The following is a 27,230-nucleotide window of genomic DNA, read 5'->3' as shown; positions in this document are numbered from 1 at the left end:
ATACACTAATAGATTTAACAAGATAGCAATCATAAAAAGCAATAACATATAATAATTAGAGATCAAAGCTGCTCACAGTGCACAAAATCTACTTAGAAAAGCATAAAATCAAAAGTTTAAGCTTTATGCTTTTGCTTCCTCTCTTTTGTAAGTTGATTCTTTATGTGATGACTTGTTTTGATCTATTATTGCCATGAATCTGTGTGCCATTGCTTTCTAGCAATAGTCTCTTTCTGTACATCTTCACTATATACTTCACCACGTTATCTATTATAATTGCTGCTGTGTCTGCAAATTCAAGGCTTTGATCTTTAGGAATTGTGCATAACGTAAGTGTTTTATTTAAATGTGTGATTTTATATTATGTATTACATGCAGTTATATAACACAACCCTGTCATGTGCTTTGTGCTAGTTGTCTTGTTTTTAACTGTTGGTGTTATATGTGGGTGACATCTTTATGTCTAGCTCCTCTTCTTGATCTTTATATACACTATGCTAATGAAAGTAAACTGGAATTGTGCACTTCAGGTTTACAGTATATCTTTCTTTATGATGTGCATATATGACCACATATGTCCTTCTATGGTACTATTTTGGGTATCAGTTATAATATCAGGGCTTTTTTTCTCAGACAAAAGGGGCTGGTATTCCCCCCTTCTGAGTCATCCCTTTTCTCCGCCCCAATTCCCACCTCTGAGCACCGTCCCTTAGTTCCACCCCCTACCCACCTCCCAGTATCACCCCTTTTGGAAAATACAAAAACAAGGGGGATATTTACTAAAGGGAGATCCACTTTGCACTGCAAAAGTGCACTTGAAAGTAAAGTCGCTGTAGATCCGAGGGGAACATGCAAGGAAAATAAAAAGCAGCATTTTAGCTTGCACATGATTGGATGATAAAATCAGCAGAGCTTCGACTCATTTCCGATCTACCCCTTAGATCAGGGATCCTCAAACTACGGCCCTCCAGCTGTTGCCAAACTACACATCCCATGAGGCATTGTAAAACTCTGGCATTCACAGACATGACTAGTGTTATGGCGATTTTTATATCTCACTTAAATGACTAACGATACAAGAAAATAAGTGATTAAACCTTTGTCTACATAAGAATAAAAATGAACGATAACAGTGCGAAAAGATAAACAATTACATTTATTTATACAGAAAAGAAACTTCAGAATAATTTGAACTTATCATATAACTCAAGTGATGTTACAAGTACAGTGTTGCTTAGGCTGCCAAAATAATTTAAGTCATATGGTTACAACAAACATACACTTTCAATATATATTTATCAATATTTCAAGATAAGTCCTAAGAAAGAAATAATTCGATATAGAAAAGAGACACACGAAAGAAAGGAAGAAAGAAAGAGAGAGAGGGGGAGAGAGAGGGGGGGAAAGAGGGGGAGAGAGAGAGGGGGAGATACATTACACAGACTTCCGGTCTCCTTCCATGGTCTAGAAAATCAAGCCACGGGGGGAGCTAATTTTAGCCCTATTTTATATGCATTCTGGGCCAATCAGCAGATGGAACGCACCATTGGCTCTGAGATTGCATCAACCTCTGACTGGCCGATTCTCAAGTCTACACACTGATTGGTTCAGGATGGCTCACACTCTGATTGGCTAATTCTCAAGCTCCCAAAAAATGTTCATAGATCAGGCCTGAATGTCACCTCCTTTGATCTCTGACCCTGCCAGTTCCGACATAAGACCGGTTTAATTATCTCTGGATTTACAACCGTCAGCCCTCTTTGATACAACATAAATTAGCACTTCAAGGACTTGTGGCACAGGAAGAGGCATTATATCTGAAATGGCCATCTCTGAGAACAATAGGGTATACAAACAGCAGACCAACAGGTTTGTGTGTTTGAGATACCAAGAACAGTAAATATTCTAGTATACATGTTACACATATATATATATATATCTAAAACAGGGCATAGTAAGTTAATTGGTCCTCACAATGGCTTTCTTTTAAGCTCTTTGATATAAATATTATCCTTCAAAATCGCTACCACAGTTCCCCCTGAAGTTCATTCTTGAACTGACACCCTGGTTCAGTGATTTTGTACCCACCCACAACAGCCCAGAAGCCCCAATCCTTCCCCACCACCACCACGGCCTCCTCGGTCTTTCTTGAACACGCCGCAACTCCTCCATGTAGGCTTGAGACAGCCACAAGAAATCCTGGTGCCCTTGAGACTTCACATCCAAACCATGAGTGTCTGTACTACAATGTTTCATCGCCCCTCTGCCTTGGACGAGTGGAACTCCAACATTGAGAGCGGGATCCTGACATATCTGGTCCTGTAACGGTTGCTCCAATTGGATCGGACCACGAGACAACACTTTTCAGCATGGTGAAGGGCAGTTCAGGAGAGTCCTATTTGTTGCACATTTGTCTCAAGAGATGACTTGTCTCAAGGATGTCTTCTGGTGGGGGTGGGGTGAGCCTCCGGACAGTCGTGCATGAATGCAAAAAAACAACAAAAAAAGGTAGAATGTCAGTGTACAGATAGTGGAGGAGTGCCAGACAGGAGCAGCGGGTTGGCCATTGAGACCAAATACTTATAAGGGGTGCAATGTGGACGAGTATAGTGGGCTCCCCACAGGGAATAGAGTCCAAGCAACAGCCAGTATCATCCATGGCCCTTGATGGTAGGGATAGTCAACACTGCCTGTTATTGCCAGGTCCCTGGGTTCACCACACCTGCTCGCAGGGCTTCAGGTTAAAGCAGGAAGTAGAGTTACATTAAGTAAGGCAGAAATGGTAAAGCCTTCCAATTTACAGCTCATCTCTGCTATTCAAACAAGAGTTCCAGAAGACTAATACATTTTACTCTTAAAGATATAGAAGAACATTATCAGCTAATTGACTGGTATCATCACTTAAAGTAATTAAAGATAAGATGAAGTAAAGAAAGTAGGAACAAGAAAATAAAAAGCAAAAAGAATAAAAACACATACAGGTTTAATGCTACTTCGACCCAGATGTCAAAGAACATTGAATCTGCATTCATAAAAAACGAACAATAAAAATTATTACAAGGTGACCTGAAAAATTATTACAAGGTGCCCTGAAAAATGATACATTGCCACTGTTACCACAGCAACTTAGCAAAAAATGTAAAAAGAGGAACAAAAGAATAAAAATAGGTGACTCCTCTCCCATATTAGTGATCAACAGGTGAACTGGATCACTGTCACAAAAAATTTACAAGTCCGGTACAAAAAATATATAAAAAAAAAAAAAAAAAAAGAAGAGAATACAACAATGGTTGCCAAAAAACTTTTAGAATTTAGTCAAACCCGACTGCAGTTTGTTGCTCAAATTTTCTTAGAGGCTTTTCCCCACAATAACAAAAAGAGAAAAAAAATATATAGTTCAAGGGTCCTCTTTTAAATGTGCATAGTACTCTACATCAGTCTCTTAATAGCTACCCACATCAGGACAGCAACAGGGTGGAGTTTACTAAAAGCTGTGGCCCTAATAAACTTTTCCCATTAAGAAACCTTATTTGGATATATTTAGATTCACCTCTCTTGATTGTGAGCTCACCCAAATCATCCACTTCACTCCTAAGACATCCTGATTTCAAGCTCTCTTGTTACCTCCTCCCATGCTCAACATTAGGATCGCTCCAGAACCTCTGGAACTCCACTATCCCCGCATGTCCAGCCAGCACCTACCCTGAGCACCACTAGGTGATCCCTAAAAAAAAACTTTTATTACGGGAAGCCTACCCCGCCTCCACCTAAAATGTTACCTCAGCCAGCTCCCTATTCCCAGCCGCTATTATTTTTGTACCACCCTCTTCTCCTTAGATCATAAACCCCTTGATCAGGGCCCTTCTATTTACGCCCTGCACAGACTGTTGGCACTAAATTTAAATCTAAATTCTGTTGCCCAGACTACCCAACTACCCAACTTTTAACTCCTCCCGAATCCCAATGGAGGTTTCAATAGGGATGTCAGGATTTTTTTATAAAACCTTTTCTCTGGGGTAATAGGGGTCCACCCTTGTGTCCCTGCTATATCTATTACCAGAACAGGGGAAGATGTGCAATAGACTCCCTGAGGTAGTGTACCATGCTGAGAACAGTTCAACCCGTATAGCAGCATAGAGGGCATCACTGGACGTTTGATACCAGCACCAATACCCTTGTCTCAGGTCTCGATTATTTTTAACTTTAAGACCAGTTGGGACACTACCCCGGCCTCCATTGGACCTGATCCCCCTCCTGTGCCAGTATTGTTGTCTTTTCCCATAGCACAACACCTTCCTTTCTCCAGCACTCATCAGTACCAGTCATCTGAGGCTGCCCAGACTCAAACCATCAGAACAAGATGGACTCCAGGGTGTAACACAGTAGAGTCTGATAGGATAGCACCCAGATTGACCACAATATCTGCACAACGTTCCATCCCTGCCATTAAGGATGCGAACAGTGCAAGTTAGATTTTTTTTTTTTTTCATGATCCTGGAACGGAGTCATCAACCAATCTATTACGACTCATAGGTAACCTGGATACTACCCCCTGCCTGCTTATTCTTGCAAAGTGATGCTGGACAGAGCAAGTTGGTTTTACTAACCCCTTCCCCGATATGTAGCACAAGACCTCCCAATGTGGTCCAGAGTATCTCCAGCTCCGTAGTGTTATAAGGTACCCAGTGCCCCACCTCCCACTCCGAAGGCAGTCTCCCTTAACCCTCTCTTTTATCCTAAGTATGGGAAATGTTCTGAGTACCCGAATTGAAACCACCTGCCAACAGGTACACCTTCTCCCTCCTTTATCAATTTGGTAATCAGACCATGTTATCCTTCACTGATACAAAACAAACTGTCCACACTCTTTAGACCAGACTCCCATGAATGACCGTGGCATAGTGCAACACTGGTCTTCTTGGCACGCAGGCCATTGACCACTAGTTAAGGTACACTAGGACAGGGAGGACACTGATAGGTATTAACTGATGAGAATACAGCATGCCCACACATATATCCAAAGTGAGGGTCCTTGGAACAGCCAAGAGCACCCCATACAAACTTCCAGCACAACTTTTCTCCAGACTGAACCCAAACTATATAATACGGGGCCAGACCTATACACTTTCAACTTTTATACAATCTGGCATATAGTATGCAAACTACACATCTGCAGGTAAATCGCATGCAAGGAAATTGGAGAATAAAAATTGCATAATGTATATCCAGCTCGAGGAACTGTTGCTACCCGACACAACTTGCCAACAGACAAAGAAAAATCCTTTGCAGGACTAAGGCGCTGCGATCACTGAACAGTAATAGGTACACAAGCCGACCGGTGTGCCTTGAAACACACCAATATTCATTAGGTAATTGATAACAAATAGCCACATAAAAGCAAACAAACAGGAAACTCTAGGAAAAAAAATAGGATTGCATGGTGACACAGAAGGAAACAGTTGTGAACTGCACTTGGGGACACCCAGATAGCTAGGCACATTAACATACTGTAGCCTAAGACAAATAGCTAAGCTTGCAAAGAGAGCACTGGCTGGGTGTGTACCTAATTACAATGACAGCAGGGGGGGTGAAGCAGTCTTTAACACAAGTCTTGTGAGATAACATCTAATTGCTGACCCTTACCAGTTAAATCCATGGAACTACAAGTATCAACATGGCTAATCAGTGGTGCAAAGAAACTCGTTCATACCAGAGCTTCATACATGTTGGATCAGAACATACCACACACGCTTAGGTAGTCCGAAACACAGCTGATTGGGCTAACAAATAGAAGCATCCACTAGATATCGGTGCTGAAACCAGGAAAAAGAAAGAAATTGTCTATGGTGATGGTGATAGTGATATTCTTTGTTCTGTAAGCCAGGAAACCCAATTATTGAATCTGAGGGATAAAAACACCAATAACATAAAACATTCAATTTTTCTCGCCTGAAAGAAACTGGTTATATACCTGTGATAAGACATTATTAGCATGTGAAACCAATATACATCACATTACATTACAAAAATAGTGCACTTTTTTTTAAAAATACCCAAAAAAATGTTGAGCTCAACTCATTAATATGCATTACTTAGTACATATTAATACCACGTGGATTTTTGTTTTATGGTATACCAATAATTCCCCCCAAAAAAATGTATTCACCATGGTGAGAGAAAAAAATTAGCAACTTGTAATAAACCTTCTAGCGGTTACCAATTCATCTCGCAGACCTGTCCTTTCTGGAAAAAACAAACACAATTTAGTAAATGCACCTTTTCAGTTCATTAGTACAAGTCTTGGCTCAGGTCATTTGCATGTCAATACAGTTTGCTTTACATTCTCACTGACCTGGTCAGAAAGAAGGGGGGTCATTAGAATGGGCTGTCAGCAGCTGAGAACAAACTTCACAGGACACATCAGTATTGCATACTCCACACCCACACTCACACAAATTAGATCAAAGATGACCTCTAGATATCACACCTATTAACATTTCTATCAGAACCTGTACTTCTTGTTAAACCCATAACATCTGTTTGGTAAGTTTGAAATTCGTTCCGAGATCCATCCCATTTCATTCTCCCCTTCTCCGCCTGTATGGGGGCAATAAAAAACTCTTACCTTCCTGGGATTTATTCTTGCAGAAACACCAGGAATGGAACATTGTTGGTACATACCTTAAGTGTGGAGGATGTCCCCCTGAATTCAGACATACCCAAATCCCTTACTCTGTTATCTCCTGGGCAGCTGAAGTCCTATGGCCGTGTCATCTTAGTGCGATGAGCACAGTACAGATCTTCCCGTACATTAAGTTTCTTACAATACCTCTTTACAGTCCACCGATCCCAATCTTGCATAACCCAAGGCCCATATTTATTACCCATCCTTTATGGACGATGGACCTTGATTCCCCCAACCTTTTTACCGGTTGTCTTTACCCCAGAGGTAGCTACTCTCTGGCCAAGAATTGGGTTGACAGGCCCTGCCCCTGTCATCGTTGCTGCTTTTTTTTCACTACTTGTCAGAACAGTTTTTTTTTTCTCGGGCTCTGCGTACAGAGAACCCGGCGCGTTACTTTTTTGGAGCGGTTAAGGTTTGCGCCTTTTATCACTATAACCGGCCCCGCATCTCCGATTATTGTACACGGCCTGTGCGGGCTGCTAGCGTACTACTCCGAATGTTGCCTGTTCTGACTATAGTCCTTCAAAAAAATTAGCCTGGAGATTATCCAAACTATAATAGTTCAATCTCCCCGTGGACTTTTCTGAAGTATTCCAAAAGAAATGCTTAATGAAGGGCTAGTACTTCTGTTATCTCAATGATTGGCATAAACTTGTAGTACAGGAGGCCATCCACTGAGGCACACCTCATTTCTATATGATTTGTAGCATTTATAAGGTATAATTTACAGGTCTAATTACAAAGCTTACCATCCACAGTTAGCAGTTTACAAAAAGACAGATTCATACTAGGGCTGAAACAACTAATCGGCCATGAAATCAATTGACTACTACCTTCACAAATCGATCAATCGGCCAGTAACATAATGGGGTAAAAGAAACAAAATTGAGCCCTCTATTGTACAAAAAACAACACTTTCACAGATCTACAGTACAAATTAACCCCTTATAGTAGTGACTATCTGCTCCTCCTGCACCACAAGGGAATCCCTAGCCTTCTCAACACCATTATGTTACCAAATGTCCTAAGCCTGGCTCACATCCATGTCCACGCCCTCTGGTGCTTTCTGAGACACATTCACATCTATGCTCTCTTCAGCCGCAGTATACCTGGAAAGGGTCAGGGAATCCTCCCTCAACGCAAAAAGGTGCCTTTTTGGTTCAACCCACTTTAATGGAGAGGCTGCAGAAAAACATGCAATACGTCCCTGCAGCCTCCAATCTGACCTACAACAAACTGGCTAATAGAAAATGAAAATCGCAGCAAAATCGCATGCATGAAAATCAAAAACGCACAGTAAAAAGCACTGCAGAAACAGATCAAAAGCAAACTGCATAGGCCTGCACCAAGCTCCATGCTGGCCACACATATCAACTCTCAGATGAGAAAACATTGACGAAAAATCCATTTACATTCGCTGAATGTTTGAAATTTAACTTGTTTTTAACATCCTGTTTTTAAAATCAACGTAATTTCTGAACGAAAACCACACACACCGCCAAAAAATTCCTTTGACCAAGAAGTTCCCTATTCTCTCCAAATCTTCCCATCACTGTAGTTGCAAACAAACATTGATCCGCCTCTGTCTGCCACTCTGTTCCCTAACCATATAGATGGTTGTTTACATTCACCACTGCATAGAAATATTTAAGAACAAACCGCCTCTTTCTTCAAACCCCACATATTAATCAAATCATACACCATGCTTTCCCCAAGGCTATCAGGACATTAATCGAAAAAAGAATTGCCCAACCAATCGATTATGAAATCAATCGTCAGTTGCAGCCCCAATTTATACACACCAGATCATTCCGTGCGACCTAGGCTCTGTTTCCACTAATGCAACTTGCCATGCGACCTTGGACACAAAGTCGCATTACAAGTCGCAGCCCATTGATTTCAATAGCACCAGTCCCAATCAATGCGACCCAAAGCTGCAATGACTAAAGGTACCTGCACCACTCCTATGCGACCCCGGATGCGACTCCGACCCAGAGTGTAAATTTGGATCAAAGTCGCATTCAAAGCCACACCAAAGTCGCACCGCACCGTCACTCTAAATCATGAGACTTTGGAGTTGCACAAGTGGAAACACCTCTATGCCCAGCGGTGTGTGTCTCCATTACAATGGTTGGCCTAATCTCATTCAAAGGGTCAACTGAAATTGCTTTCTTGCAGAGACACATATCCTTTTCTCAAAGATTCCAAATTTCACCATTATTCGCACGCACGTACAATTTCATTTTATATATCCACATTATTCCAAATCAGTCTCATTAAAGTATTAGTACAGACAAAAGGTTATATAAATATAAACAATGTTCAAAAGAAGCTTGTTAGTTTGATGGTCCTACAGGGAAGACAGACATACAATGACATCAAATTCTTACCGTTTCTCGAGTTTGTCTTGCCCTCCACATACAAACGTTACGCTTCCTCACAAAGGGGCACCATCTGTTATGGCGATTTTTATATCTCACTTAAATGACTAACGATACAAGAAAATAAGTGATTAAACCTTTGTCTACATAAGAATAAAAATGAACGATAACAGTGCGAAAAGATAAACAATTACATTTATTTATACAGAAAAGAAACTTCAGAATAATTTGAACTTATCATATAACTCAAGTGATGTTACAAGTACAGTGTTGCTTAGGCTGCCAAAATAATTTAAGTCATATGGTTACAACAAACATACACTTTCAATATATATTTATCAATATTTCAAGATAAGTCCTAAGAAAGAAATAATTCGATATAGAAAAGAGACACACGAAAGAAAGGAAGAAAGAAAGAGAGAGAGGGGGAGAGAGAGGGGGGGAAAGAGGGGGAGAGAGAGAGGGGGAGATACATTACACAGACTTCCGGTCTCCTTCCATGGTCTAGAAATCAAGCCACGGGGGGAGCTAATTATAGCCCTATTTTATATGCATTCTGGGCCAATCAGCAGATGGAACGCACCATTGGCTCTGAGATTGCATCAACCTCTGACTGGCCGATTCTCAAGTCTACACACTGATTGGTTCAGGATGGCTCACACTCTGATTGGCTAATTCTCAAGCTCCCAAAAAATGTTCATAGATCAGGACCAGATATGTCAGGATCCCGCTCTCAATGTTGGAGTTCCACTCGTCCAAGGCAGAGGGGCGATGAAACATTGTAGTACAGACACTCATGGTTTGGATGTGAAGTCTCAAGGGCACCAGGATTTCTTGTGGCTGTCTCAAGCCTACATGGAGGAGTTGCGGCGTGTTCAAGAAAGACCGAGGAGGCCGTGGTGGTGGTGGGGAAGGATTGGGGCTTCTGGGCTGTTGTGGGTGGGTACAAAATCACTGAACCAGGGTGTCAGTTCAAGAATGAACTTCAGGGGGAACTGTGGTAGCGATTTTGAAGGATAATATTTATATCAAAGAGCTTAAAAGAAAGCCATTGTGAGGACCAATTAACTTACTATGCCCTGTTTTAGATATATATGGAAAGGCCAGTATGGTGGCCTGGAATTATGGGTGGAGCCCGGTGGAGTATATAACCAGCCCGTTCGCCTGGCTCCCTCGTCGGTTCCGGTGCGCGATATCTGATACGTCAGAAATCAAGGGCCGACTATCCACGAGACTTTACAGTGAGCCGGGTTCGTGAGTTCCTACGTTTTCGTCCGCCTCGTGTCGACAAAACCTTGTCGTTCGTCAGCGTCCGTCTGGTCGCCGTCTGAGTCGCTATACTCTAATCGAAAAGTTTCGTTGTCGTACAACACGTCTGGGCCGGCTGTCGCAGGTAGGGCTTCGGCACCCTTTTCGTTTCATGTGTTTTAAAAGTCACGTAAATTAGATTCCTGAACTCACGAACCACTCACTCTAGCTTACACGAACGGCTTAACCGCGACACTTGTATTCGGTACCTCGCTGTCACTACCCCTTCTTCGTAGAAATCGTTGTCACCTTTTCGATACACGTCGTTCGTGCCAACTGGCTTCGTTTCGCAGCACGTCGTTGCTAAACCAAATGACTCTTTTGTTGTGTTCGAACCGATCGAACCATCTCGAAATCACAGCCGTCTGCTTGTCGCGCCAAATTGAGCAGTCCGGGCAAATGTCAATCTCAGATTGTCCAAAAACTGGAAAAAAGAAAAAATCATGTCATACCGTTGGTACTATGTCCGTCATGTCATTTCCTTTCATGTCAATCATTGCAGTCACTTCAATCATGTCAGTCGGTGATGTCGGATCATTTAATTTTCTGCCATTTCTAACCATGTTATCATTTCTGCCACTTGGCGCGCTCCGATTCGAATCCCGTCGCATCTCGAACGCACCGATTCGCTTCAAAGTGCCCCAAGGTTGGCCTCATTTCTGTACATACTCCAGAGACTGAGTCACTCGCAGGTCCAAGCATGGTCCTTGTTTCTAGTCTTTGTCATGGCATAACATTTCTGTCACTTATTACGCTCCAAGTCGAATCCCATCGCATTCCTCATGCATCGATTCGTTCTGGTGCGCCCAGCTGCACGCCTCATTTCCGTACCCCCCCCCTTTTTTGCCTGAGCTCCACGTGGCAGGGTTCCCCCCCCTGCCTGATCTCCACGCGGCAAAGTCCCCTCCCCCCCCCCCTGCCTGAGCTCCACGTGGCGGGGTTCACCCCTCGCCTGAGCTCCACGTGGCAGGGTCCCCCCTCCCCCCCTGCCTGAGCTCCACGTGGCGGGCTCCACCTCCGCCTGAGCTCCACGCGGCAGATCCCCCCCCCCCCCTCTCCCCTGCCTGAGCTCCACGTGGCAGGGTTCACCCCTCGCCTGAGCTCCACGCGGCAGGTCCCCCCCCCCCCTCCCCTGCCTGAGCTCCACGTGGCGGGCTCCACCTCCGCCTGAGCTCCACGCGGCAGATCCCCCCCCCCCCCTCCCCTGCCTGAGCTCCACGTGGCGGGCTCCACCTCCGCCTGAGCTCCACGCGGCAGATCCCCCCCCCCCCCCCCTCTATCCCCTGCCTGAGCTCCACGTGGCGGGGTTCCCCCCCGCCCGAGCTCCACGCGGCAGCCCCCCCCCCCCCCCCCCCTCCCCTGCCTGAGCTCCACGTGGCGGGCTCCACCTCCGCCTGAGCTCCACGTGGCGGGTCCACCTCCGCTTAAACCCCACGTTCTATACGCATCTGCGTTGGGAAAAAAAAAAAAAACGGGGAAGGGAAGGGAAAAGGAAGTCTTGCATCTACGACGCAACCAAGTCACGTCTCTGTCGCCATACGCACATTATTCTAAATTCGGTTGTCTGCTCGTTTCATTTATGCAGCTCATTTCAGTTATGTCTTTCTTCACATTTTCCAGTCTTACCTCCACGATTTAGCTAGACATCTCTCTGCAGGCATAGGAGTCTCATACAAACTTACCTTCATCTCCTCAGATCAGTCGAGTTTTCAGTAGGTCCAACCTGCACCGGGTCGGACGGTGCCTCCTTAGGTTTCGTATAGGAGGAAAACCCGGTCCCAGGGATTAATAAAGCTTACCAAGCCCGGATTTTGCCACCATGTCCCAGGCTGGCAGCGAGGACTACACGGCTCCGTTGTCTCCGTCTCTTTTCTCAGAGAGCGGCAGCCAAAGGTCCTTCAGAACATGGACCATCCCCAGGCTGACGGCCGAGTTGAGGCGTAGGGGCGTACCCTTCCCAGCTACAGCCAGAAAGGCCGAGCTCTTCAGGCTCCTTTTCCCTCCTGCAGCCGCGGTTGAGGATAGTGCCCAGCAGGCCTCCCTGGGCTCCATCGCTGCCTCCATCACGCAGCTTCACACGCTGGTGTCATCCCTGACGACCTCAATGTCAGAAGTTCAGAGTCGGGTGGCCCTCCTCGAGACCCGCCCAGTCGTTTCTCCTCCTATTCCAGCTCCACAAGCAGTGGAGAACACTAGCGCAGGTACCCCCGGGTGTACGCCAGTAGTGTACCCTTCCCATTTAATATCAGCCAACATCAGGAAGGACATCCTAGAGGGAAAGGACGTCAATCTGGCCTCGCTACTGATATCCATTCACGAGCTGGCAGAAAATAAAGCTTATACTTGGGGGGACGTGTCGGTGGTCCTCAAAGCCAAAGACCCCAGGCTGGACAGGAAGCTGTCAGTCACCGAGTTCACCCTGGCCTTCGGCATGCTGAGGGATGTCATCTGCTCGGCCTCCCCCGGCAGAAGGGAGGAACTGGATCGTTACCTCCACGTAGTAGTCGACCTGGGGTACAAATACGGCGGTTTCGCTTTTTATGACTATCACCGCTCCTTCTCCGCTAAGGCGGCCGCCAGGCTCTCTCAATTTCAGTTACCTACGGATTGGAGTGCCTTGGACACCGAGTTGTTCTGCCGACACTTCGCAGGGCTGCGGTCTCCTCTTTGTGCCATCTGCCAGTCAGCTACTCACACCGCGACTTGGTGTGCCAGCTCGGTGGCAACCCCGCCTGTAGACGGTCCATCGACCTCAGGTTCTGCCCAGGCCCTACCAGCACCGGCACGCCTGCCTCAGACAGATAAACTGGGGCGCCCGGTCAAGACCTTGGGTGGCGCAGCCATCTGTAACAACTATAACAGTGGGTCGTGCAATTTCAGCCAGTGCAGGCTGCTCCATGTATGCTCACGGTGTAATAGAGCTCATCCCAGGCTCATGTGCGAGCTTAAGCAGGCTAGGAAATCGTGACTGAGCCGGGTCAACGTGTCGTGGCTCGGTGTCTACCTCGCCAATCACCCCACCCCCTCACTTGCCACCTACCTAGTCCAGGGCTTTACTCAGGGCTTTCATACAGGACTTATTTCCCTCCCTCACCTCACACACGAGTGCCAGAACCTGCGGTCAGCAGCCACCGACGTACAGGCCATCGACCAGCTGTTACAGGCAGAACTAGACCGGAATTTCATCATAGGCCCTTTCACGAAGCCCCCATTTAACACCTGGCGAGTCAGCCCTATTGGGCTTGTCAAGGGCAAGTTCTCAAATAAACTTAGGTTGGTCTACGACTTGTCAGCGCCTTATTCTTCCTCTGTCCCCAGTCTTAATTCTCTTATCCCCTCCGAGGAGTTCTCCCTCAAATACGCGTCCGTAGACATGGCCATCCAGGCCATTCTCAAGTCAGGCACAGGTACATGGCTCTCCAAGGCCGACATCTCGGACGCCTTCAAGCTCCTTCCTATCCATCCATCTCTCTGGTGCTGGCATGGCATCAAATGGAGGGAGCTCTACTATTTTGCCACTAAGCTGACCTTCGGGTCCAAGAGTAGCCCCTGGCTCTTCGACTCGTTTGCGCAGGCTCTCGAATGGATCTTGCTGCACGTAGCCCAGTGCCAGGGAGTCATACACTACTTGGATGACTTCCTGCTGGTCGAGTCACCTGGCTCCCTTCCAGGGGATTTGGATAAACTAAGGGTGGTCTTCAATAATCTTGACGTCCCGATTGCTGAGCACAAGGTAGAGGGCCCTGCGCAGGCAATCACCTTCCTCGGGGTCAGCTTAAATACCAGCACTATGCAGGCCAGCCTTCCCCCGGATAAACTAAGCCGCATCAGGTCGGTCATGAGGGACTTCACCCGCACCAGAACTTGTACCAAGAGGCAGTTACAGTCCCTTCTCGGTATGCTTAATTTTGCCATGCGCATCATCCCTCAAGGTCGCGCTTTCATATCACGCCTGTTAGTCCTACTGTCTCATTCACAAGACCCGGAGCATATCCTCAGCCTGGACCCCGCAGCTATAGCAGACCTTGCCATGTGGGAAGAATTCCTGACGTCCTGGAATGGCGTGTCCCTCTTCATTCCCTCCGTGTCCTCCTCATCGCCGCAGGTCGTGACCGACGCAGCGGCCTCCACGGGTTTCGCGGCAATTTTTGGCCACCTCTGGCTTGCAGCCCCTTGGCCTCCTCAGATACTGGCTATTCCGGGCTTCACCGAGACGTCCTCCCTATTTGAGTTGTACCCCATCGTAGCCGCTGCCCATACGTGGGGCCGCAGTTGGTCCGGTCAAACAGTGACCTTTTCAACGGACAATCTCGCCACTGCGGAAATCATTAACAAAGGCAGGTCCAAGTCTCTGGAGATTATGTCCTTCCTGCGGCGACTGGTCCAGCTCTCGTTATTGTTTCAATTTAATGTCCATTGTGCCTTTATCCCCGGTAAATGTAACCGGGCAGCGGACGCCCTTTCCCGCTTTAACTTAGTTTCCTTTTTTGATCAGGTGCCCGGAGCCGGACCAACGTCAGCAGTTATCCCGGACTGGTCTCAACTGACCCTGGATTAACCCCTCACCTAGTAGCCGCGACTCAACTCATCAATCACTCCCTCGCAGACAATACCCGCAAGGCCTACCAAACAGCCTGGAGGGCCTTTAACCGCTTCTTAACGTCTCACTCCACAGAGACCTCCCGGGTCAAGCAAGTTCTGGCCTTCGTTGCCCATTGCCACTCGGACTTGGCGCTATCCGTCAACACGATCCGACTATACCTGGCCGGGGTACAACATTTTACGTCCCTCCAGGACCCCGCTGAACCCTCCTTGTTCACTTTCCACGCCATTCGGGCCGTCATGCGTGGCATCCAGAAACGCCAGCCTGCGGCCTCCCTCAAACGCTTGCCTATCACAGGAGACATTTTCAGAAACATGTCCGATATTTTGGCCACTGCACCTTTCGGACTCCACACTAGTACCATTATACAAGCAGCCATACACCTGGCCTTCTACGGCTTCTTGCGGCCAGGCGAGTTTACCTCCAGTAGCCCCTCAGCTCGCACGCTATGCAAGCACCACCTGGTCAGGCACGGAGACCATTTCATCCTGCATATAGCAGTGTCCAAGACGCAACAACTTGGCCCGGGGACGGACATACATTTTTATAAAACTAACAACCGCTGGTGCCCGGTCGCCATGCTCACCCGCTTGTTGACCCTTCTGGCCGATCAACCAGGAACTGGCCCGCTTCTACCATTCCACGGTAAGCCACTGAACGCAGCCCAGTTCATGGAGCATGTCAGGATACTCCTGGGCATCCTTCACCTCGATCCGGCTCACTACTCCGGACATTCGTTTCGGATCGGAGCAGCTTCAACTGCCTCCCGCCAAGGGGTCCCGGTCCACATCATCAAAAAGTTGGGTAGGTGGAAGTCCGCCTGCTTCGCCCGTTACATACCCAATCCGCAAGTAGAGATGGCCCAGGCCTTCATCAAGCTCACCCAGTAACAAACTCGAATCAATAAAGGCATTCCCTACCTGTATGTTTTTGCCCCCTTATTTTGGTATACCCTACGTTAGGCCAGGGCACACTTTCAGGTCCGGTTCAAGTAAGCGAGTTTTGTGTTATCCTTGTTTGTCATCCTTATCCGTATCGGTCAGAGGGCTCTGGGCCATAAATGGAAAGGCCAGTATGGTGGCCTGGAATTATGGGTGGAGCCCGGTGGAGTATATAACCAGCCCGTTCGCCTGGCTCCCTCGTCGGTTCCGGTGCGCGATACCCACCCACCCATCCCCTGTCAGGGCATTTCTCAAGCATTATACTCCCGGGCGAGTACTCATTTCACTCCATTTCATTTTCATTTCATTCATTACTCATTTCTCTATCAAGGGTATGCCCCCTTATTTTGGTATACCCTACGTTAGGCCAGGGCACACTTTCAGGTCCGGTTCAAGTAAGCGAGTTTTGTGTTATCCTTGTTTGTCATCCTTATCCGTATCGGTCAGAGGGCTCTGGGCCATAAATATATATATGTGTAACATGTATACTAGAATATTTACTGTTCTTGGTATCTCAAACACACAAACCTGTTGGTCTGCTGTTTGTATACCCTATTGTTCTCAGAGATGGCCATTTCAGATATAATGCCTCTTCCTGTGCCACAAGTCCTTGAAGTGCTAATTTATGTTGTATCAAAGAGGGCTGACGGTTGTAAATCCAGAGATAATTAAACCGGTCTTATGTCGGAACTGGCAGGGTCAGAGATCAAAGGAGGTGACATTCAGGCCTGATCTATGAACATTTTTTGGGAGCTTGAGAATTAGCCAATCAGAGTGTGAGCCATCCTGAACCAATCAGTGTGTAGACTTGAGAATCGGCCAGTCAGAGGTTGATGCAATCTCAGAGCCAATGGTGCGTTCCATCTGCTGATTGGCCCAGAATGCATATAAAATAGGGCTATAATTAGCTCCCCCCGTGGCTTGATTTCTAGACCATGGAAGGAGACCGGAAGTCTGTGTAATGTATCTCCCCCTCTCTCTCTCCCCCTCTTTCCCCCCCTCTCTCTCCCCCTCTCTCTCTTTCTTTCTTCCTTTCTTTCGTGTGTCTCTTTTCTATATCGAATTATTTCTTTCTTAGGACTTATCTTGAAATATTGATAAATATATATTGAAAGTGTATGTTTGTTGTAACCATATGACTTAAATTATTTTGGCAGCCTAAGCAACACTGTACTTGTAACATCACTTGAGTTATATGATAAGTTCAAATTATTCTGAAGTTTCTTTTCTGTATAAATAAATGTAATTGTTTATCTTTTCGCACTGTTATCGTTCATTTTTATTCTTATGTAGACAAAGGTTTAATCACTTATTTTCTTGTATCGTTAGTCATTTAAGTGAGATATAAAAATCGCCATAACACTAGGCATGATGGGAATTGTAGTTCCTGAACATCTGGAGGGCCATAGTTTGAAGACCCCTGCCTTAGATTTAGAGCGACTGCACTTCCAAGTGTACTTGCAGTGCAACGTGGATTTGCCTTTCGTATCATTTTGTGGTCCTATGTAATTTGTATGAAAAGCAGTAAAATAGTAGATTCCTTGTAGCCGGCAGCAATAGATCCCCACAAACAATACCCCCCCCCCAGCAACAATAGATCCCCATCAGCAACAATAGATCCCCCAGCAAAAAAAGACCCCCCTAAAAATAATACCTGCCCCCATCAACAACAGATCTCCCAAAAGCCAGTATCAATAGACTTCTTCCTCAATAGTAGATCCCTCCCAGCAACAATAGTCACCCTGCAACAATAGATCCCATTCAGAGATAAGAGATATCCCAGCAGCCAGTAACAATAGGCCCTCCAGCGCACCCCAGCACCCCTTGCCATTGCATACATTCAGTGCAATAGGTGCTGGAACAGCATTCCCCCGCGTTTCTGCTTAAAAAACAAACAAAAAAAAAAACCTGTATAATATGATTAGATAAAATATATATGGCCACTGATTGGTTGTACAACTACACAGACATAAAAAATGTACATTAGGCACTTGTACATGACACAGCAATACTAGTTTTTGTAGGTGTGTTAAAATCTTACTGAAAGTAATGTTTTCTTTTTCTTTTTTTTTTCTTTTTGGTGTATGACATGAATGACATGCTGTGCATGGTGTATGACATGAATGATAAGGCGGTATGGGGAACCCAATGCAAACACCAGAATTTGGGCCCCCATAGATGGCTTGAATTTCAGTCTATTACTTCCAATTCGGCCAAAATCTGACTCATAGGCCGCTCTACAAACACTATGAGGCTCCAAAAAAAATTGATTTCAAAATTGTTTTCTTTTTCTTTTTTTTTATAAATTAAGGGATGAAGCCCAAACAAAAATGCAGCAAATGAAGGAACGAGCAGAGAAAGATCTGAACCAGCACTCAGCAGAGATAAAAGAGCTACAACGGGTGATTGACCATGACCGCAGACTGAAAGAGTTTATGGGAACCAAAACTCAGGAGCGCTCTATCAGTGAGGAAGTGCTTGATGCTCGACGCAGGAGAGGTGACTGCCAGTCATATTGTTAGACGAATCTAACCCTTTCATCACTCACGGGCCAGCCTGTATAATCCTCCATTCCCTGCAATCACTCAGGTGCCATGGTCCTGGAGTCTGCTATTGCTCCACTGAAGTCCACTATCCAAGTAGTGGGCTGCACAGTGAAGACTCCAGCCTAGGTTTATGGCATTGACAGCACACCGCTCACTCCCACCCAAAGCCATGCGCCCAACATATTTCACCCACTGCAGAGCTTAATCATAGTGATCCCCATGAATAAGCCCTGTTGTGGGTGAAACATGTCGGGGGCATTGATTTGGGTGGGAGTAAGCAGTGTGTTATTACTGCAATAAACCTTGGCTGGAGTTGAGCGTACCTATGATTAAGCCCTGCAGTTCCAAAGAAAGAAAAAAACAAAAACAAAGTTTGTGCTTGATTTTGCCTTTAAATTATATGAAACTGGATAGAGTTGTTTGGTTGGTTTGTATAAAATATATGTAATACCTGAAATTTGTTTATTGTATCGGTAATAGAAAAAGAAGCACTAGAAAGAAAAAAACGCGACCCAACGGAAGAAACAGTAGAGACCTATGAACAAGCTTTTCAGCAGATACGATCTATCACTGGGGAAGACAACTTAGACATACTTGTCAACAGGTTTATTGAAGGTGAGTCGATTGGCGTTTCCCCATATTTGTTGTGCTGCTTAACCATTATGTTTGAATTATCTGCAGTCTCACATAGTTATCTAGTTAAAAATTAATTATAAGTCATTTTTTCAAAATAATTTAGATGTTATAGTGATAGATAACCTAGTTCACAGTCACTAGCTCTCATAAAACCCTATATAAATATGATTTACTGAGTATGTATTGCCATCAGTATGGTTTCCATAACCTATCATGGTGTCATATTGTGGGCTTGTAAAATCAAAGGGCTAACTATCGCAGAGAACATCGTATGTCATGCATTTAACTAACAACCAGCTCACTCGAAAAATTATTTCGAGTACCTTTTTATATTGAGTGGAAAGTCAAAAAAAAGATCCCTAGTGAGTTCAAATAATAGTTGCTTACACAGCCATGCTGGAAAGATTTTAAGGTTTATCTAACTGCTTATGCTGCCAGACCTGTCAGACTGATGGAAGATTCCTCATTGTAATCGATAGTGTTGACAATTCTGATAGTAAAGGCAGCGCAAGAAGTCAGGAAAATAGATAAGTAGAAGAACTTCACAGCAGCAGATCTTGACATGAGCGCCAAAATTACATATAACCTCAGACCTGTTACCCTAATCAAATTCAATTCAAAACCATCTGAATAGCTTTTGGGTTGTGTCACCAGAAATTGCTTTTTTTTTTTTTTTTTTTTTGCTTTTAAGGTCTGGAAAAGTTAAACTTTAATATTATTTGCAAGATAGCATATTTTTCTATAAATCATTTTGTACTTTTTAAGTTACAAGCACCATACGTTTCGCTGAAATTAGAAAATGTCACATTTGCTGCTTTTCTTCCCTCCCCACTCACCTCACTTCTGCAACATATTCTGTTTTTTAAATTGGGCTCCCCACACTGCCTTATCACTTATGTTATATATCACCCTGAGGATGACAAATTGAGCTGCACAGAGGAGAGCCTGAATTTGGCTCGGCATTGTCAAAGGGATCTGCACTCCACTAACAGGTAATACTTCATTTACTAGAAATCCCAGCATATTTGCAATTGATACTGGCTCTCTCTGTGTTCAGCGTTTTCTGACAGCAGACACAACAGAGCTGTAGATTCCTTTGACATTTCTAATTTAAATACCAGCATCTTTGTTACTGCTCCTGGCTCTCCTCTGTGCGGCTTCCCTTGTCATTCTGAGCATGGTGTATGACATGAATGATAAGGCGGTATGGGGAACTCAATGCAAATACCAGAATTTGGGCCCCCATAGATGGCTTGAATTACAGCCTATTACTTCCAATTCAGCCAAAATCTGACTCATAGGTGGCTCTACAAACACTATGAGGCTCCAAAAAAATTTGATTTCAAAATTGACTGAGCCAGTTGGAAAATGAATGGCCAAGCAGGGACTGCTTCCTATCAGATAGGTTAGCATGGCTGGGGGAATGATAGAATTTCTCTTGCAGGCTTACCTGTCACAATTCAAGCTGTCTATGAGGCCCTTATGTTGTTGAAGCATGAGCAGGGCAGTTTTTAAGGCAGGGCAAAAGTGAAAGCTGCCCTGGGCCCTGGCATTGTTGTGGGGCCCAAAGCAGCTTACTTGCCAACTACCCTGGTTTAAATTCCCTCGTCCCTTGAAGTTTTAGTCCTGTGCTGTGTCCCAATATCTCAGTGTGAAGTGCTGTTACTAATGCTGTCCAGCTCTCCCCTATTGTTGTGTACAGATGACTCACCTGCAGACCCTGCGTTTACATGTAAATAGCAGCTGCATTCATATGTAAATAGTGGCTGCATTCATATGTAAATAGCGGCGTCCGGCGGCATTGATATGTATATCATGCTCCCCCTGAGGCCATATACACAGTAATCTCTAGCAACCAATCAACAAGCAGAAATCGTGTGCTGTAACCTCTAGTAACTAATCAGTGAGCCGTAATGTGTGCTGTAACCTCTAGCAACCAGTCAGTGAGCAATAATGATACACTGTAGCCTCTGGCAACCAATCGCAATAGCTACCTGATCTGATTTAGTAAACTGATTTTGAGTCTAGCTGCTATTTATTTATATGTCACAGAGCAGGCGGAGAGCAAAACTGCATGTGGGGGGGCCCAAGAACATTTTTGCCCAGGGTCCAATCAATATTAAAGACGGCCCTGAGCATGAGTGCATATGAAAGAACAACAGCAGCTGCAGCAAGCAAAGGAGGGTAATATGGCGCTCGCTGGGGATCCCAAAAATATATTGTAGTAAAATCACGAAATGTTAGTGTAAACAATTGTTAGTATAAAAGATAGGTCGTCTTTATGTAGTCAAAGTATATCAATTTTTGTGTGAGTTTTAGGTATATCCACACACCAGTATCCTCGATGAGAAATTCAGGGTCTTTGTGGATCATCAAGGTGGTCCGTGAGGGGGATCAGCAGTACGGGCTGTACCCTAAAAGGCTGCCAGTCTTAAAGCAAGAAGTAGCTCTAGGAAACAATAAAATAGAGAAAGAGACGGCACCCTCTAAGTGCAGCAATAAAGTTGCTCAAATTTATTAAAAATGGTTAAAAAACACTCACATTAAATTAGTGGTGTACAGGCAGGGTGACTCGCAGGGCTGTAAGGCAGGGTTTCCGGCATATATTGCTCTGACCATTCCGAGGAAATACATGGAATAGACCAAAACACCAACCATCGGTCAAAAAAATCAGATGCCGGAAACCCTGCCTTACAGCCCTGCGAGTCGCCCCCATGGACATACGGATGAAACATTATATCCCTGATGTGCCTGTACACCACTAATTTAATGTGAGTGTTTTTTAACCATTTTTAATAAATTTGAGCAACTTTATTGCTGCACTTAGAGGGTGCCGTCTCTTTCTCTATTTTGCTGCAGCAAGCAACAATTGGAATTCAGCATGTCTAAATCCTGTGAAACGTATTGTATTTGTAACTTAAAAAGTACAAAATTATTTATACAATAGCTTACAAAAGTGAGTATACATATAATTAAAGTTCAGGTTGACTACAACCCAGCAGCACTAAATTTAGACCAGGGACACTACTGCATAGGTCAAGGCCCCAACATACAGTATCTCACAAAAGTAAGTACACCCTCACATTTTTGTAAATATTTCATTATATCTTTTCATGTGACAACACTGAAGAAATTACACTTTGCTACAATGTGAAGTAGTGAGTGTACAGCTTGTATAACAGTGTAAATTTGCTGTCCCCTCAAAATAACTCAACATACAGCCATTAATGTCTAAACCGCTGGCAACATAAGTGAGTACACCCCTAAGTGAAAATAAGTGAAAATATCCAAATTGGGCCCAATTAGTCATTTTCCCTCCCGGGTGTCATGTGACTTGTTAGTGTTACAAGGTCTCAGGTGTGAATGGGGAGCAGGTGTGTTAGATTTGGTGTTATCACTCTCACACTCTCATACTGGTCACCGGAAGTTTAACATGGCAACTCATGGCAAAGAACTCTCTGAGAATCTGAAAAAAAGAATTGTTACTCTACATAAAGATGGCCTGGGCTATAAAGAGGTTGCCAAAACCCTGAAACTGAGCTGCAGTACGGTGGCCTAGAACATACAGCAGTTTAACAGGACAGGTTCCACTCAGAACAGGCCTCGCCATGGTCGACCAAATAAGTTGAGTGCACGTGCTCTGCGTCATATCCAGAGGTTGTCTTTGGAAAATAGACATATGAGTGCTGCCAGCATTGCTGCAGAGGTTGAAGGGGTGGGGGTCAGCCTGTCAGTGCTCAGACCATACACCCTACACTGCACCAAATTGGTCTTCATGACTGTCACCCCAGAAGGAAGCCTCTTCTAAAGATGCTGCACAAGAAAGCCCCCAAACAGTTTGCTAAAGACAAGCAGACTGAGGACATGGATTACTGGAACCATGTCCCGAGAGACCAAGAAGAACTTATTTGGTTCAGGTGTCAAGCGTGTGTGGCGGCAACCAGGTGAGGAGTACAAAGACAAATGTGTCTTGCCTACAGTCAAGCATGGTGGTGGGAGTTTCATGGCCTGGGGCTGCATGCGTGCTGTTGGCACTGGGAGCTACAGTTCACTGAGGGAACCATGAATGCCAACATGTACTCTGACATACTGAAGCAGAGCATGATCCCCTCCCCTTGGAGATTGGGCCGCAGGGCAGTATTCCAACATGACAATGACCCCAAACACATCCAAGACAGCCACTGCCTTGCTAAAGAGGCTGAGGGTAAAGGTGATGGACTGGCCAAGCATGTCTCCAGACCCAAACCCTATTGAGCATCTGTGGGGCATCCTCAAATGTAAGGTGGAGGAGTGCAAGGTCTCTAACATCCACCAGCTCTGTGATGTCATCATGGAGGAGTGGAAGAGGACTCACTTTTGTTGCCAGCGGTTTAGACATTAATGGCTGTGTGTTGAGTTATTTTGAGGGGGCAGCAAATTTACACTGTTATACAAGCTGTAGACTCACTACTTTACATTGTAGCAAAGTGTCATTTCTTCAGTGTTGTCACATGAAAAGATAGAATAAAATATTTACAAAAATGTGAGGGCTCTCCTGTAGGTGGGCGTGTTGTAGCGCTGCATGTGTCCTGTGATCTCCTGACTTGTGTATCTTTGTGCTGTTCTCGCTGTGCAGTCTCTTTTCTTTTTGAGCAACTATTGGAGAAATTGCCCTGTGGAACAATTGAGTACTGATCTTAGTGTAAGGTTCCGATCCAGTGTGCTGTAAGGTCCATTATCGCATTCTTCAGGCTGCTGACGGGTCAGATTATATGCTCATTACGCTTTGCCATCTGGTAAGCGCATTATTATCTTGGTGGTCGGGCATGTTTCTTCACCCTACAAAGCATATGTGAAGTCACCGCGGTGATATACACCACCGCTCAAAGGCAGGTAGTAGGAACTCAGAGATAATTGTTCCAGGTGAGGGGATCCGGGTACGAGCCACAAAATGCAGATAATGTGGATAATGACAGAACTCTAGATGGCTGCACTCCAATGCTAAAATGGAAAAAATGCTAAAATAGCTATGAGTAAGCACTAGCCTTAGTGCGAAACGCGTCAGTTGTTAGCATCTTTCGCTGTGATGTAATTTGCTGTGTCCTAAATATTATTTGAATAAAGCATCGTTTTAGCACTGGAGTGCGGTCGTCCAGAGTTCTGTCATTATCCACATTATCTGAACTCACGGCGGTGTTTTAATCAGGACTTCTATTTGAACTTTTTTTGCTTCTGAAAACACAATTTTCTTATCCTTGCTAATGAAATATTTCCATAGCATTGTCATTAGGGATGAGCCGAACACCCCCCGGTTCGGTTCGCACCAGAACTTTCGAACGGACCCCGCGTTCGTAACGAACGTTAGAACCCCATTGAAGTCTATGGGACTCGAACGTTCGAAATGGAAAGTGCTAATTTTAACGGCTGATATGCAAGATACTGTCCTAAAAAGGGTTTGGGGACCTGACTCCTGCCTCAGGGGACATGGGTCAATGCAATAAAAAGTTTTAAAAGCGGCCGTTTTGGCGGGAACACTGATTTTAATGACGATTAAAGTGAAAAAAAAATGAAATATTCCTTTAAATATGGTGCCTGGGGGGTGTCTGTAGTATGCCTGTGAAGTGCCACGTGTTTCCCGTGTTTAGAACAGTCCCTGCACAAAATGACATTAAACGGAAATAACACCATTTAAAACTGCTTGCGGTTTTAATGTTATATCTGGTTCCTGCAATATGGTTGAAAATCATTGAGAAAAATGGCATGGGTAGCCCTCCCTGCCCATTACCAGCCTATTTGGGTCTTGTACGCATATTAAGGGGAACCCCGTACCCATATTAAAAAAAGGAAATGCTTGTGGCCCCCAGGCCCTATATACTCAGAACAGCAGTATACAGGTGGTGCAAACAAGACAGGGACTGTGTAGGTTTGTTGTGTTAAGTTGAATCTGTTTGTAATTTTCAACTGGTACATTTTTAAAGTGTAGCTCCAGTCAAAAAAACTATTTTTAAGCTTTTTGGAAAACATAGGGAAGGGTTATCACCCCTGTATAATTTGTTTTGTCGTCCATCTTTTTTCATCTCACTTGCTGTTGTCTCCTTCCGTTTGCAAGTAGGAGATGTTTGTAAATTGGATGTTTGAAAGTAGGGGCCTGCCCTATATGCTCTGCAGAAATGGCGGAACAAGGTGTTGGTTTTGCCACAACATTGTAAGCCCTCAAAGTGACTCTTGGTGGGCGCTGGAGCGCCCTGCTGTGAACGATTATATCAAGAATTGTAATTACATGCCATTGTTGAACAGTGGTAGAAAAATTGACCTTTGGTGGTTGTGGTGCTGGTGCCACAACACTATAAGTCCTCACCGTTACTCTGGGTGGGCACAGGAAGGGGCCCTCCTGTGAAATATTATATCAAGAATTGTAATTACATGTCCCTGTTAAACAGGGGCAGAAAAATTGGGCCTTAGGCACTGGTGCCATCACACTGCAACCTCTGCCATATACTCTAGTTTTATTGCAGGAATTAGCCCTGCTGCAAAGCATTGCATCAAAAATTGTACTTAAACGCCCCTGTTAAACAGGGGCAGAAAAATTGGGCCTTAGGCACTGGTGCCATCACACTGCAACCTCTGCCATATACTCTAGTTTTATTGCAGGAATTAGCCCTGCTGCAAAGCATTGCATCAAAAATTGTACTTAAACGCCCCTGTTAAACAGGGGCAGAAAAATTGGGCCTTAGGCACTGGTGCCATCACACTGCAACCTCTGCCATATACTCTAGTTTTATTGCAGGAATTAGCCCTGCTGCAAAGCATTGCATCAAAAATTGTACTTAAACGCCCCTGTTAAACAGGGGCAGAAAAATTGGGCCTTAGGCACTGGTGCCATCACACTGCAACCTCTGCCATATACTCTAGTTTTATTGCAGGAATTAGCCCTGCTGCAAAGCATTGCATCAAAAATTGTACTTAAACGCCCCTGTTAAACAGGGGCAGAAAAATTGGGCCTTAGGCACTGGTGCCATCACACTGCAACCTCTGCCATATACTCTAGTTTTATTGCAGGAATTAGCCCTGCTGCAAAGCATTGCATCCAAAATTGTACTTAAACGCCCCTGTTAAACAGGGGCAGAAAAATTGGGCCTTAGGCACTGGTGCCATCACACTGCAACCTCTGCCATATACTGTAGTTTTATTGCAGGAATTAGCCCTGCTGCAAAGCATTGCATCAAAAATTGTACTTAAACGCCCCTGTTAAACAGGGGCAGAAAAATTGGGCCTTAGGCACTGGTGCCATCACACTGCAACCTCTGCCATATACTCTAGTTTTATTGCAGGAATTAGCCCTGCTGCAAAGCATTGCATCAAAAATTGTACTTAAACGCCCCTGTTAAACAGGGGCAGAAAAATTGGGCCTTAGGCACTGGTGCCATCACACTGCAACCTCTGCCATATACTCTAGTTTTATTGCAGGAATTAGCCCTGCTGCAAAGCATTGCATCAAAAATTGTACTTAAACGCCCCTGTTAAACAGGGGCAGAAAAATTGGGCCTTAGGCACTGGTGCCATCACACTGCAACCTCTGCCATATACTCTAGTTTTATTGCAGGAATTAGCCCTGCTGCAAAGCATTGCATCAAAAATTGTACTTAAACGCCCCTGTTAAACAGGGGCAGAAAAATTGGGCCTTAGGCACTGGTGCCATCACACTGCAACCTCTGCCATATACTCTAGTTTTATTGCAGGAATTAGCCCTGCTGCAAAGCATTGCATCAAAAATTGTACTTAAACGCCCCTGTTAAACAGGGGCAGAAAAATTGGGCCTTAGGCACTGGTGCCATCACACTGCAACCTCTGCCATATACTCTAGTTTTATTGCAGGAATTAGCCCTGCTGCAAAGCATTGCATCAAAAATTGTACTTAGGGGGGGCGTGGCGACCGCCGACTGAGATGGCCGCACAGTGTTAGAGCTCCGCTCAGCTTCAGGGGAATCACCGGAATATCGCCTGATCGGACCCGGTTAAATACACCGCCGTCAGCCGCCACCGAACCGCCGTCAACCTGGGCACCGGGAAGATGCGTAAGAAACATCAGGCACCGGCGAATATGCAGAAATTGCCGGCTTTTTTCCCGGCCGCATCCCGCGGACTTCAAGA

The 27,230-nt window shown here is 45.1% G+C and overlaps 1 protein-coding gene across 1 annotated transcript in view; it reads left to right on the top strand.

Moving 5' to 3' along the window:
* The window catches only part of ODAD1 (outer dynein arm docking complex subunit 1), a 254,860-nt gene that overhangs the window by 87,387 nt on the left and 140,243 nt on the right, over positions 1-27,230 (top strand). Inside the window, exons 8-9 of the mRNA XM_077457426.1 lie at positions 18,230-18,417; positions 18,945-19,079. Coding sequence (XP_077313552.1) covers positions 18,230-18,417; positions 18,945-19,079 — 323 coding nt within the window. The remainder of the gene's footprint in view (positions 1-18,229; positions 18,418-18,944; positions 19,080-27,230) is intronic.

Source organism: Lithobates pipiens, unplaced genomic scaffold (assembly GCF_037356315.1).
Source record: "Lithobates pipiens isolate NorthernLeopardFrog02 unplaced genomic scaffold, aLitPip1_a1.2 Scaffold_27, whole genome shotgun sequence".
NCBI classification, from domain to species: Eukaryota; Metazoa; Chordata; class Amphibia; order Anura; family Ranidae; genus Lithobates; species Lithobates pipiens.
Note: the sequence above shows the minus strand (reverse complement) of the source record. Positions and strands in the feature narration are given on the sequence as shown.